Source organism: Cebidichthys violaceus, unplaced genomic scaffold (genome assembly GCF_023349555.1).
Source record: "Cebidichthys violaceus isolate CVI_PGR_0920_01 unplaced genomic scaffold, fCebVio1.0.p SCAF_26, whole genome shotgun sequence".
NCBI lineage: Eukaryota > Metazoa > Chordata > Actinopteri > Perciformes > Stichaeidae > Cebidichthys > Cebidichthys violaceus.
The window spans coordinates 2,296,247-2,309,921 of NW_027176439.1; the positions used below are offsets into that span (position 1 = coordinate 2,296,247).

The 13,675-nt window shown below is 42.5% G+C and overlaps 1 protein-coding gene across 1 annotated transcript in view; it reads right to left on the reverse strand.

Moving 5' to 3' along the window:
- Positions 1-8,131, reverse strand: part of adamts3 (ADAM metallopeptidase with thrombospondin type 1 motif, 3) — a 135,581-nt gene extending 127,450 nt beyond the window's left edge. The window contains exons 1-3 of the mRNA XM_068720918.1: positions 7,587-8,131; positions 7,157-7,178; positions 1,906-2,342 (exon numbers count right to left, since the gene is read on the reverse strand). Of these exons, the coding sequence (XP_068577019.1) occupies positions 1,906-2,342; positions 7,157-7,178; positions 7,587-7,646 (519 nt within the window). The 5' untranslated portion in view covers positions 7,647-8,131. The remainder of the gene's footprint in view (positions 1-1,905; positions 2,343-7,156; positions 7,179-7,586) is intronic.
- Positions 8,132-13,675: the final 5,544 nt, after the last annotated feature.

The window sequence follows — 13,675 nt, forward strand, 5'->3', positions numbered from 1 at the left end:
TACACCTCCATAAATAAAAACAACGTTTAACTTAACAGCTACATACAATAAATATGCATCCTAAGCGTTTTAGAAGCAGTGAGCTGTTTTAAAAGCGCCCAGGCAGCTACTGAGGGTTCAGTGTCCCGCTCAAGGACACTTCAACGTGAGGACAGTCGGAGCAGGGGATCGAACCGCCGACCCTCTGGTTAAAGGACGACCCGTTCTACTCAGTGAGCTCGACCACCCCTTCAAATGTTTACGTTACCGACTTCTTGTACGATGCATGGACATGGCCGTGGTAATGTTTACGTTATGAATTTATATTTCGATATATGGACACGACATGATATATACATGCCTGTTTGTTTACATAAGAATGATGCGTGTTATTCCTACCATAATGAGACATCGCCCATTTTTAATAACCATTTCATACGTTTTTTTTCTTTGTGTGGTTTTATTTTATTTGTTTTATTTATTTAGAATATTTTTATATTTTTTTCTTCACAGACTCTTTTTAATTCAAATGTCTGAAAATGTTTCAGAATAAAAATCATTTGCTCTTTAAAAGGGTGTACTTGTATTATTACGCTATTATATTATTATTATTATTATTATTATTATTATCAGTGGTATAAAATGGTCTTATAATGACGATAACATTGTTTACTGCAATTATATCTGATATTATCATCTAGTAGGTATCATGACAGGGCAACGCGTCACATCAGCGTGCTAATATTAGCTAGTTAGCACTGAACTAACCCTAAACACAAAGTACTGTGTCGCTTAAACAAAAGTAGTACTGTACAAAATATTGGACAAACTGAAATTCTAAGTAGATAACGGAGCTGGAAGAACAATTATTTAAATTCATCCCACAGGGAACGTGAATATGCGGATCAAATTTCATGGTAATCCGTCTGATGGTTGTAGAGATGTTTCAATAAAAACCAAAAGGGAAAAGTAAAAGACAGGAAGTCACTAAAGTCAGTAGGATTCATTGCCTGGGAATAATGAGCGTCCGCACAAAATAATATGCAAATCCATCTCGTCCGTGTGGAGATATTTCACTGGATAAAGGACGGATCTGACCTGCTTTTAGACCTTTTAGTGCTGGATCGGCCGCCATTGTGCTTCCAAGAGTCCCAACTAAAAATACATGAGAGTTTTATTACCAATTCCTTTTTTTTTTTTTCCTGAATCTGTTTTGGGGAAAACAAACACGTCGCAGCTCGACAGATTGCAGGTGTAGCACACCTGCTTTAGGGAATAAACTACTCTTGAGACAGCACCTGTTAGCAGGAATGAATTTCCCCAGCAGATCTGCTGTTAATAATAAAACGATAAATTAACAGCAGCTTTATCTTAGAACAGATTGTGAATGCCCATCAGGAGTGGTGAGTTACACTACGTCCCTTGTGTTGCTTTTTAAAAAGGTCTGCAGCATTCCTGCGGAGAACTTCATTTAAAGTTTTTGGGCGAGCCGAGGCTCTTCCTTAAACACAGAGATGTCTTGTTGGCCTACTCAAAAAGATTCGGGCCCAGGTCATCCCCCGATTGCTGTTCGAGTGTTTTATGAGGGGTGAAGGGGAGGATGGGTCTGCTGACTTTTGTGGAGCACAAAGGGAACTTGTGTTTTATGTTGGGAAGAGGTTCGGTGGGGGAAGATTCGTTGGGTTTGTGGGCGCAATGGATGGCCACTCACCCGTGACAAACATCTGTACAAAAAGGCCTGAAGAATATCTCCGAGGACAATGTGCTGTAAAAATGCCCGAGCGCAGACGTAAAGAAAGGCTAAACTCAGGAGTTACGGACACTTAAAATCCATTAGAGAAGAGTTGATAAGGTCAGGGCACTTCTGTAATGAAAAGGTTCGACGGGGTGGAGGAGGAGGAAGCTTTATGGCTGAAGAGGACTTACCAGTCCGTCACAGTTGTTAATGGCAACCGAGGCCCCTGGCACGTCAGTGATGTCGCCGATGAAGGTGCAGTCTGTCTTGAGCAGCTCACGGTGCAGTATCCTCTCCGCCCCTTCCGTCCGGTTGGCGCCCGCACCGTCGCCGTCGCCGTCGTCGACGCTGTTGCTGACGTTCCCGACGCCCGCCGTCTCGTCGTGCCACTCCACCATGGCGCCCGGCGCCACCAGCCGGGTGTTTGGGCGCAAGCGGAGGTGGAACTCCTTCCCGAAGGCGGAGATGTTGAAGAAGAGCTTCTGTTCGGCTCCGGCGGAGGACAACGCCTCCCTCTTGACGCGCTGCTTGTGGGTGGCGGAGAGCAGGTGCGACAGGTAGCGTCCCTGGGAGTCGGTGCTGAAGGGAGTGACGAGGCCGTATTCCTTCAGCCGGCTCCTCAGCTGGTCTGTGAAACAACACAACGGCAGTGAGGCCTTTCGGTCGTTCATTCAAGGGAGCGGGAAGTAGAAGCATCAACACATTACTGCCAGACTGTAGAATACGTGTTTGAACTTCTTTCACAAATGTGCAGTGATGTGAAGAGGATGTAATGCTCTGGAGTCCATAAAGGGTTCAGCATCAGCCATCTTTTGACTGGCTCAACAAACTAATAACTATCTTCATTATCAATCAATTTATTGTGTTTTTAATAAACATTTTGTTAAAGAAACTATATATTTTAAATGAAATAAAAAGAAGACCAACTGTTCAAATCCTAACAATATTCAATTTACACTCATACAAAACAAAGAAAAGCAGCTCAAGCTGTGGAACGTTTGGTATTATTGATTTATTCCAATCAACTGATTTATTAATCGACAAATCATTTCAGCTCAAGCTTTTAGCCCTTTTATTACCGTCAACAATATTGATACTGTAATTATAATTATAAACGTATAAAGAATAAATCAAAGAGATGGTGTGGGCCTATTGTTACGGGTACAGGCGAGAAAGTTAAACACAAAACAGGAAGTCAGGTTTGAGCTCAAATGATAGCACTCGTTACTTGAAAGATAAACCATAGAAGTGGCACACACACACACACACACACACACACACACACACACACACACACACACGTACTGTACATACTACAAAGTATTCCACCTGGAGTTTGTGTGTATTTGATTGGCGTTTCTCAGCACCGGTGTTGAGCTTGGTCTTTGACATGAACGAGGAGGCTGTGAGTTTTTCTCGCGCTGTCGTCGTTCTAAACATGGCCTCGTTTTTCGTCACAGACGGGCAGAATCGCAGCGAGACGGATGCCAGTGTGTCTCTTTTGAGCATCGCTACTTTTAGATCTGGCACCGCTAACGCAGGCCGAAGCCTCTCTCTCCGTTAGAGAGCGCACAGAAGAAAAACACTTCCTGAAGTCCTCGATAAGCTGTTGTTGTTTAACGCGTCAGAAGTAAAATACCGAGCTCACAAAAACAATATGTGTGTCCCGTACTGGAAGGTTTTCAGTATCATCTTTGCAAACTGCTCCGCTCACCCTCAGGCTCTTGTTCATTGGCTAATTTGTGGTCAACTCAATTGCACCAGGAAATCTGCGGGCTTTGAAAACACTCAGTTTAAAGGGAATTTCCACGAGGCCTGCTTCGGGTTTCGTAATGTGTGCAGACGGCAGGCAGACACGTTGTGAGATCTTCGGTTTGGTTTTGGTCGGAAAAATAAATGCAATGTGAATCTGGAAACCTTGTAATCATCTTGTAGGTTTTGACTAGAAGACATTCTAACAGGTGTCAATGGTGAAACGCAAAATTACACATCTGAGGAAATGCCATACTTTACAAATCACAGTGTGGGCGATGTCACGCGACGTCAAAAACATACACTCCACGAACTTTTGAGGGAAAAACATCAGCCAATCTGATGATAACAATAATAATAATTCCTCACACTCACTTAATAAACGTTGACACAGAGCACCTTCATCATATTCCAGAAGCAAAGCAAACTGGAGGCACGTGTCTGGTTTTGAACATGCAAAAACATCAAAGGTCTTATTTTTACAGGGCAAATACCTCCGTCACCTCACGCTCACTTAACTCTCTCTGCCAACACCAACGGCACAGAGTTAGTTGTTTGGTACCGATTAGTGCAGCATGCGGAGGACTGCTGTTAGGCTAGACAGAGTGTTTCACGTCTCCCCACGGTTTGCTTTGCCGCAGTAAAGCCGGTGTGAAAAAAAAATCGTTAAGGGATGAAAAAGTTGCAGAGCCACGAGTCAAAGAGGAGCCAAGAATTAGCTGTGTTCATTAGTGAAGGAGCGGCGTTTCACTGCTTAATCCTCTGGAGGCCCAGGTCTAATCTCAAGAGCCGTTCCTCCTCCTTGGAAGAAGAAAAAAGAGCAGATTTGTGTACGTTGTACTACTTTATTCAGACCTACAGCTCACGTTCATTTTGATCTTTTCTTAAAGCCCCGAACACTTTGGATTCAAATCAAATTAGAGTTCAGTTTATTAAAGTTTTAATCCTTTAAAAAAAAAAAAAAAATCAAACAATAGCCATGGAATTTTTTTGCATTCAGTAATTGGTCTCCTTTGTAGTGGATTTTATTGGTGGTGGCGGAGTCTGCCATTCCCACGCTGGACTCTGCTTACATAAACACAAGGGATTCACAGAAAGGCGTGCGTGTAATCCAGAGAATTAGAATGTCACTAATACCCGTTTACTGTTCACACGCTGAACATCATGTCAAGAGGTGAACTGAGTTACTTCTTACGGCTGCCGCTTCACATTAACAGTGTTTAAGCATTTACAGAAATGCTTTTTGTAATATGTGGGCACACCTACGCACGACTGACATGTCAAACGTTAAACTGTTTGGAAGTTGTTTTGACAGAAAAATGCATTTTCTACGGTGTTTTCTGGTCTAGAAAACATTGATTTAACTCCAACCATCACAAAGGTTTGGGCCTGTTGTAAAGGTTGCGTCATCAAATGTTGCCGATAGGTGCATCACATGCAGTCCACGCAATCCTGCAAAGTGTTGATGGCATTTCACTAAGAGATGGCGAAGAGGACACGTTTGAATAATAATGATGCGGCGGTCATTGGTTTAACTAACTTGAAATTGAGTACAATTAATCCTTAAATTGGATTGGAAAAAGGACTGGCCTTGGTGGAGGTCTGTGCTCTCTGAGTGCTCTTCTAGTTACCATCTCGTATTATTTTTGTCAACCACGGATTTAAAAAGGTCTGAAAGAAAGTGGATGGCTTAAATGAACTGATAGTACTGGTTGATTAAAGGGTCATTTGTGCTCCATTCAGCCTCGTCAGACCACTCCAAGCAAAGCAAAGTTCATGGTGTTTGCAGAGGCGGTGTGCAGACAAAGAGTAAAAGTCCTCTCTTTCTAGTACAGCCACTAGAAGTCGACCTCTCGCTACTGTGAGACGAGATATATATTGGTCCATCATCCATCTGCTATGATGGATTTCTCCTCCTACTCATCACTGTTGGACATTGGTGCAAAACGGCAGCTCTCCAAAGACGCTCTTCTTCTCTTCTTCTCGACCCTCGGCTGAGAACCGCTCCCTCTCCGCTCCTCCATCAAGCTGCCAGAAACGTTCAAACTAACCACTCTGTACAATGTGGCTCTCAATTGTGAGCACCAAATGTCACCTCAGACCTGAAAGCATGGGAACTTGAACGCACCACAAATGACCACCTGATGGATGAACGTGTCGTGCTCAAGCGAGAGGAGAAAAGGAATCTGTTCTAACCGGAAGAAACCAAAATAAAAGAGTGCGATTCGCCTTCTTTCACACCTGAACATCCTAATTCTTCACGTTACAAATCAAAGAGGTTGTAACTTAACCACTAAACTTCTACCGAACTTATCCAAGAATGTATTAGTACGCTCATCCCAGATTTCTCTGACTCTCTTCATGCGAGGTTTGCCTGTGCATGTTCCAAGTCGGATTCACCAAAACTCTTTTGAAATAGCTCGTTTCAACCTGATGAATCGCCACCTGTTCACGAGGAGGAGTGCGCTCATGAGGCGCGATCAACAGCATAACAATCACCACGAAATGTTGCCGTTTAAGGCAGCCTCCTGTTGTGGGAAAGAAAGCATGAGAGCAGCAGTGCTGCAATGTGTCTGAAATGAAGAGGGAATGATTCGACATGAAGATGCTGAATAACAAAAAACGACCTGTCAACATGACAGTCACACAGATAGATGAGAGAGGCCGACACAGTGACAGATGGAAAGACAGATGTTCAGGTGTCCAGTTAGATCACCTGGTAGAGTGAGAGCCTCATGTACCAAGACCCGGGTTCGAATCCGACATGTGGCCTTTTGCTTATCCATTTGCATAATAAACTTATTCAGATTAGAGTAAAGAACAACTGTTTCAATGGCGTTCATTTAGTTTTATACCCAAGAGAAAACTCTTAATAGGAGAAAATGATCGGATGTGACAAAGTTCCCATAAACCACTCGGGAACATAATCTGTCCGTATACAAGTGGTTCTCGCATGAGGCCTGTTGACTTTAACTTGTTAAAAAAAAAAAGAAGCAAAGCTGGAGGTGGAAAATTGAAGAGAAACCACACTAAATGGGTGAAATGACTGCTTTTACGAGGCCGATAATGGGGGCCACGAAAAGAGCCAACGGTGGCGGACTAGAAAGCAACAAAAAAAAAAAGGAAAAGAAAGAAGGGCCCGCCGTGGTCCCACTGGCAGCTGCTGTCATGCTGCTGTGTGAGGGCCCTCGAGGTGCTCGGGAAGATAGCGGCGGGTGTAAAAGGATCCTACGTGGACGCTGCTGCAGCTCACTTGTTTCTTAACCTCAGAATGGAGAACAGATGTGCGGGATTTAGAAGTGGAATTTTCTTTCCTGTATAACAAAGCCCTTGAAGCAGTTTGCTCGTGTAATGTATAAGTGTGTGTGGAGGGCAGTGTGTGTGTGTGTGTGTGTGTGTGTGTGTGTGTGTGTGTGTGTGTGTGTGTGTGTGTGTGTGTGTGTGTAGGGGGGAATGGTAGGGTGATAGTAGAGGGAATAAGGGGAGGAAGAGGAGGAGGAGGAGGAGGAGGAGAGAGGGGGGGGGTGTATTACAGAGCTCCTCACACACAAACTCCCCCTCCCACTTTGATCTCACTGCACCAAGGTTGTCCTCTCTCTCTACTTTCTCACATACTTACACCTAACTATTGAGACGAAGAAGAAGAAGAAGAAGAAGAAGAAGAAGAAGAAGAGGAAGATAAACACTCACCCTCTCTTTCTACTTCACCAGCCTGTACGAGGGAGAGAGAAAGAGCTCGTTAGAATGCGGCACAAGTCGGAAAGGAAATCATAATCTGACAGTGAGAGATGTCAGAGAGCGGAAAGTTTACTGTGAAAGCTGCTTGTATTTCAAAAAAAAAAAATTGTAACAAAAATGCCTCTATTATACATCTTATGTAACAGGCTGAACTCACGCGTGTGCAGTGTCAACATGCATTTCACAGAAGAAGCAGTGTGCGCGTTCACACAGCCTCAAACGGGAAAGTTTGGAGACACTTTAAAAAATAAAAATAACTGAATAAATAAGTAACCTGTTGCCGTGTCGGCCACCGCTTCTCCGCTTCGGTTGTAATATTAGCGGGAGAAGAAGAAACGGTTTCAGAAAAGGAGTTGACTGTGGAAGCGATGCAGACACTTACCTTGTCAGCTGAAGTCAATGCAAGTCCTACGAGGAGTAACGCTAGTGACAGGACAGCCATCACGAGTCTTTCAATGATAAAGAAGCGACTTTATCCCAACGTCAGAATTAAAAAATAAGGACCGGGAGAAGAAGGAAAAAAAACTCTCAACGCGAGCGGCTCATTCAAAAGTTATCAAAGTAGATGTGCAGCCTGTTTTAGTTTTTAAAAATAAAGAATACAAAAAACACGTGTAAAAGTTTCATAAAAGTAGGAGTGAGGCGAGCTGCGACACTTTGTCAGTCAGTCAGTCAGTGTTTTGGTTTTTTTTGTCTGTTTGACCGAAAGTTTCTAGAAAGTTTTTTTTGGGGGGTTTTTTTTTTTTTTTTGGGGTGGAAGTTAGTAGGACATCCCCTCTGCCGCTGGCCGGACAGAGCTCTGCAGTGTGGAGCAGGAGATCTTGCAACCTGGCACTTGGCTCCCGTGGCTAATAAAAGGGCAAGACCAACCCTGCGTGACGTCATGCTGCCCTGTCCGCGAGCCCGAAACACATGGAGTGGGACAGAGTAGGAGGAGGAGGAGGAGGAGGAGGAACCCCCTCTTCATCCAACTTTATCCCAGGACAGGATAGAATGAGCCAGCTAAAAAAAAACACAATGACTTAGTTTCTTTCAACTTTAAATGTATAGTTTATAAGCAGTGACGGAAATGACCCCGTCACTAAGCCCCGCCCCCCACCGCTGCTACTCCGTCAAACTGTCAGAGCTACTTTACCATGGAGACCACGCTGTCACTAACTGCACTCCGTGAAGAAGTATCTCCTTTTTTGGGAAAATCAAAGCAATTTCAGAGAGAAAGACAGAAATATGCATTTGAAAGATAAATGCAGGATGTGAAACTGATTCAGCAGAGAAAACAGTTTAAAAAAGATACTAACAAGTATCACTATTACACAATGTTTAGCCACGACTAGCTTCAAATCCACTAAACCAGACAAAAAAAATTAAGACTAATGTGAAACGATTGCTCAGTCTAGGGAGCAGAGCCGGCTAACTTTCGGGCCCTGGTTGGAGCTGAACGATGCTACGCTGTGAATGGTCAGTCTGAGTTTGGGGGCGGGACTTAGCGAAGTATCTCGTACTTTAGTTACTGATTACGAACAAAAAACAGACAAGAAATAAAAGAATATGTATAATCATATGATAAACTGTCTGTTTGGCTATTTTTTTTTAGCTGTTAAACGTTAGTGGAAATAAACTAAATAAAATATTTATTTATCAATAAAGGTTTTGAATATTTGCTACATGTCGTGGATAAGTAATTGTGAATTCATGTTTTTACGTAAATATTGAAAAACGTTGGCATACATGCGTCTTATCACTTATATGTGAAATATCTGATTTGACGTGTGAAAACCTTCGCATAATGAAAATAAAATAACTCGTGCTGACATTATTGAAGAGAGGAGGAACAGAGAGGAGGGATTGTAACACATTTTAAATCCAGAAACCTAAATGAAGTCATTCATTAAAGCCAATAGCACTTCTACCAACTCCAGTCTTACTCTACTAGCCATTAGCTTGAACCTCTGGTCCCTTGAGACCCTTAAACCCTGCGGTCTACCTGAGACTCCAGGTCAATGCCTTCGTTTGATTAGTTATGAGCAGTTCATCCAAAGAATGATTTTACTTCTCAGATTGTTGTATTTGATTGAAGAGGTGAAAGTATCTAATATTTCATCAGTAAAATGAAAAAAATACAAATCTGAAATAAATGAACTTCATTTTGTGTAAGAGATCACTTTTCTTATTTTATTTGAAATAGTCTTGTGACCCCTGGTTGGTGTCGTGACCACAGCGCTGGTACATGTTAATACTGATAGTAGTAATAATAATAATCATAGATCATAATGCCTACCCTTCCTCATCTGAACACATGGTGGGACAGGAGAACAAGGAGAGGCACTCTTCCCCAACTCAAACTATAATGAGAAAAAAAAGAGGAGCAGATACTGGTACTAATACTGCAATACATGTACTCTATGAAATATATATTTAAATCAAAGAGTTAGACACTGATTATAACTAAAATAACTCTGAATTTTAGAAGAAATGTCTGTTTTTGTTTGGCAGAAGATGCTTTTATTCAAATACGGTGCTTTTTTTTCTTCTTTTTTTACCGTACTCTGCAACATTTCTCATGACTGCGAGTCTTGAAATATTCCAACGACTCATATATTCTCTCACATGAACAGTGTGAATTCTCTCAGCTGACTGAAAAGCTCCAGAGAGAGAGAGAGCTGCATGTAAAAATGTAGCAATCATCTCCAATAATATAAACTGTAGTCCGCCTCATTACCGACCGCACACCAGCCACCTCACCCTCTCTCTTTTCTCCATGTCAAGGCCCTCTCAGGTAGACCATGTCATGCCTTCATAAGAAGAATGGCTCAGTGGGAGCCTATGAATATTAATACCGAAACTCAGGGACACCTGCAACCCCGACTAGCAGAGAGATCTGTAAAAACTTTAGGGAGGAATGCATTAGCGTAAATGTCTCCAAGCGGCCGAATCAATGCTTCATGCGTACACTTTCTGAATCATGACTGAATTCATAAATATTGAAGACTTCACGTGAACATGTGCTGCTGTGAAACGCCTCCAACCTGCCAGCTGGAATTCAGACGGCAGCCGGAAGGTGTGGAGTGATACGGTTTGATTTTTCCAGCAGCTGAGAGCGAGGAATACTCAGATCCTTCAAAGTAAAAGTACCAATGCAGGACTCACCTCTAACCTTTTTAAAAAGTGGTTGTCAGGCTGTCAACCAGATATCCAGCTTGTTGTTGCCCGAAACTGAAATTATGGGGACATTTTTGGTCACTTTATATATTTGAGAATTTAAGATGCTACGCAGTTGAACGTTGGCTTAATACTGAAAATGTGTGTGTTGACTTCACAAACTTCCTTTTTGGTTTTTAGTTCAGGTTCATCTTGGTCAGTTGAATAAATGTTAGTTTGTAATTTTGATGTGTTAGTCGAACTTTCACCCCACAAAGATTAATGTGAGAGGTAGAAGAAAAAACTAAGTTCTGCCACAAACAACATATTCATACAGCTCCTGTCGAGAGCAGATGTCATAAAGTGGTTCACAATAGATAAATATGAAGTAAAAGACACAACAACAGACATGAAGATACCAAGCTAAAAACATAGAAGTCATGTATCATCTTTATTCCCTTAATATATATTTTGTTTGCTAAATATAGGATCTTTCGATGTCTGTGGGCCTTGAGAATGAAGCCTTGTGAGAAGTTTAGTTTGGTTTCAGAGGCTCTTGTAAAATATTTCAAGCTGGTCCAACACATTTTGACTAATTTAGAGAACAGAACATACACTTAGAAGGAAACATAATACCGTCCAGATTACATGTTCTATATATAAAGAGGAAGTGTTGCTATATCAATTTATAAAGTAACATAACATGGAAAGTTAAGTACCTCAAAAGTGTGCTTAAGTACAGTGCTTCAAATGTACTTAGTTACTTTCCACCACGGCTTCAGTGGTAGCCATGAGCAAAATAGATCACCTCCACCTACACCGAAGCAGCTGACCATGAGCCTCCACCTGAGGGTGAAAGCAGTATTGACCTTCCTGGAGGTTAAAGCAAAGTACATAATGTATAGAAATACTCCTCAGGTAAAGGTTTTCATCTTTGACATCTGCACTTCTTACCGTTTGGTTTGAAGCTGAAGTTTTCACTGTCAAGAACTCCAAAAAAAAAGTTGCAGCAGCTTTTATACAGAGCTGACCTCCACTAGAAAGACGTCTCGCAACATTTTTTAACATTGAAAAAGGTGTAGGAGGACATTTTGTTCAAAGGTTAGAGGCCTTGCTCAAAGGCACCAGCATAGATGAGGGGAAACATGAAAGGAGATCAAACCTTCATCAGTCCTGCAGACAGACTACTCGGACGATGCTCGTATTGAATTTCTTTTTCTCATAATTACTCTTTTTTATGTATAATGTATAAGGAGCCAGGCAAGACAAAGATAATGAGAACAAGGTGGATTTTATCTTCTAATCAGACATCGTTATACAGCCGTCTGTCAGAGATCCGTCATACAGCCTCTTTGTAATTAAGTAAGTAGATTTCTGGAAAAACACTTTAGGGACAGGACAACAAAAAGAGACAATATAAGAATCACACAAAAAGCTTGACACAAAGCTAGAAGGGAGGCATGCAAAACATCTCGAGGACACAGTTGGGAATTGATATTTTCTAACCGTTAATTCATTTTAAATGTCATAGAATGGTAAAATAAAATCGACCAGTGTTCCCTAAAGCTCAAGAAGACGTCCGCAGACTTCTTGTTTAGTCCAAACCTCAAAGATATTCAGTTTACCGTCATAGAGGAGTAAAGAAAACAGAAAATATTCACATTTAAGAAGCTGGAGTCAGAGAATGTTTTTTTCTCCTTAAAAAAAAATCTACTCAAAAGTAATGAATTTGATCGTCAAAATAGTCGATAATAATAATTCAACAGTTGACAACTAATCGATTGATCTTTGCGGCTCGATCCAAAACGGTCCAAAAGCAGAGAGTCCTCCCAGGGAGCACCGAGATGCGAGACGTTCTTAAACTGGAACTAAAGCTGTAGACCTGAGACTTGGACTCGAGTGTGACTTAAGGCTTATACACGCAACCATGTCCTTCATGACAATATACAGGATTTTAGGACCCAAAAATAAAGACTTGAGACCGACTCGGACATGACTGACTTCAAACTTGATTCCCTTGAAAATCTGCCGCAACTTTAAGTGAAAGATGACAACTCTGCTCATGAACACTAGTGACTGGGATTTGACGTAAAGGACTTAAGATGTGATTCTGGACTCAAATGCAAACATTTCAACTCAATTTCAATGTTCACACTGAAATATAATAACGTTAAAACAAAGCTCGTATCAATATAGACGTCTATAAACCGAAACTTCTTTAACAGCTTCTGGGCAAGATTGAGACCAGACGTCTAGACAAGTGTTTTATTGACAAGCTCCGGATTCACCGCTTCACTGTAGACGAACCGAAAACAAGAAACTCAAACAAATTCATCTCCAAGTTTGGAGTACCCCCCCCCCCACCACCCCCGTGGTTCATAGCGAGAGAGAGAGAATGGACTGTCGGACTGATGGAGTCCCGAGACGCTGTGTGAGTCTGCAGCATCACATATGGAAGACACATGATCATATATCACTGCTTTTATTGGGCACAACGAAAGGGCTGTTAGAGGGCTGTGTCAAGACATTCTGTTCATTTTCCCCTCTCTCTCTCTTCCTCTCTCTCTCTCTCTCTCTCTCTCTCTCTCTCTCTCTCTCTCTCTCTCTCTCTCTCTCTCTCTCTCTCTCTCTCCCTCTGCACTGCCATGACATGAAGCTGCCTCCTCATTCTTCTGCAGAATTCATTAAATGACCCGATAAGTCAGAGGGGAAAAATAACAAGCCTAGCTGCCGTCGTTGTTGTCGTTTGTGATTGAGTCTGCCTCGCGGCTCGGCCTGTAGGTGAGCTGCCGGCAGATAAGGAAACCTAATTAACTGGCACATCTGCACGCCTCATGGCCCTGGCGCATGGGGAAGAGGAACCGGCAGGGAAAGGTGGTGAGAGAAACTAGGTGGCGGGGTTGGCTGGAGGCGAGGCGAAGGGGGGGGGGGGGGGGGGGGTAAACAAGGGTCCAAGAGGTCTAGACTGAGTGTACGGTGATGAAGAACAGCGAAGAGAGGGAGACGAGCGAGGCCGAGTCAAGGTTTGTTAGTGTCAACATCCTGTTCATCCTTGACCTGCCGCAGTGGACCCTCGGACTTCCTTCATCTGGCCTCTCAGAGTCCAACATCTGGTCTTGCTCGCAACCACAGATCCAGACAAATAAGTTGCTGTTACAATTGGCAGCCAATCACAAGAGGCAAATTGAAAACAGGCCCGTGCAGCACAATCGGATTTGTATGCAGATAGTGTGAAACAGGATTTTACTGGAGAGGCTACAAGGAGGGATTTTATTGTTTTCATGTCCATTTTTTTTTTTTTTTTGGGGTGGGGGGGGGGGGGGGAAGAAAGTG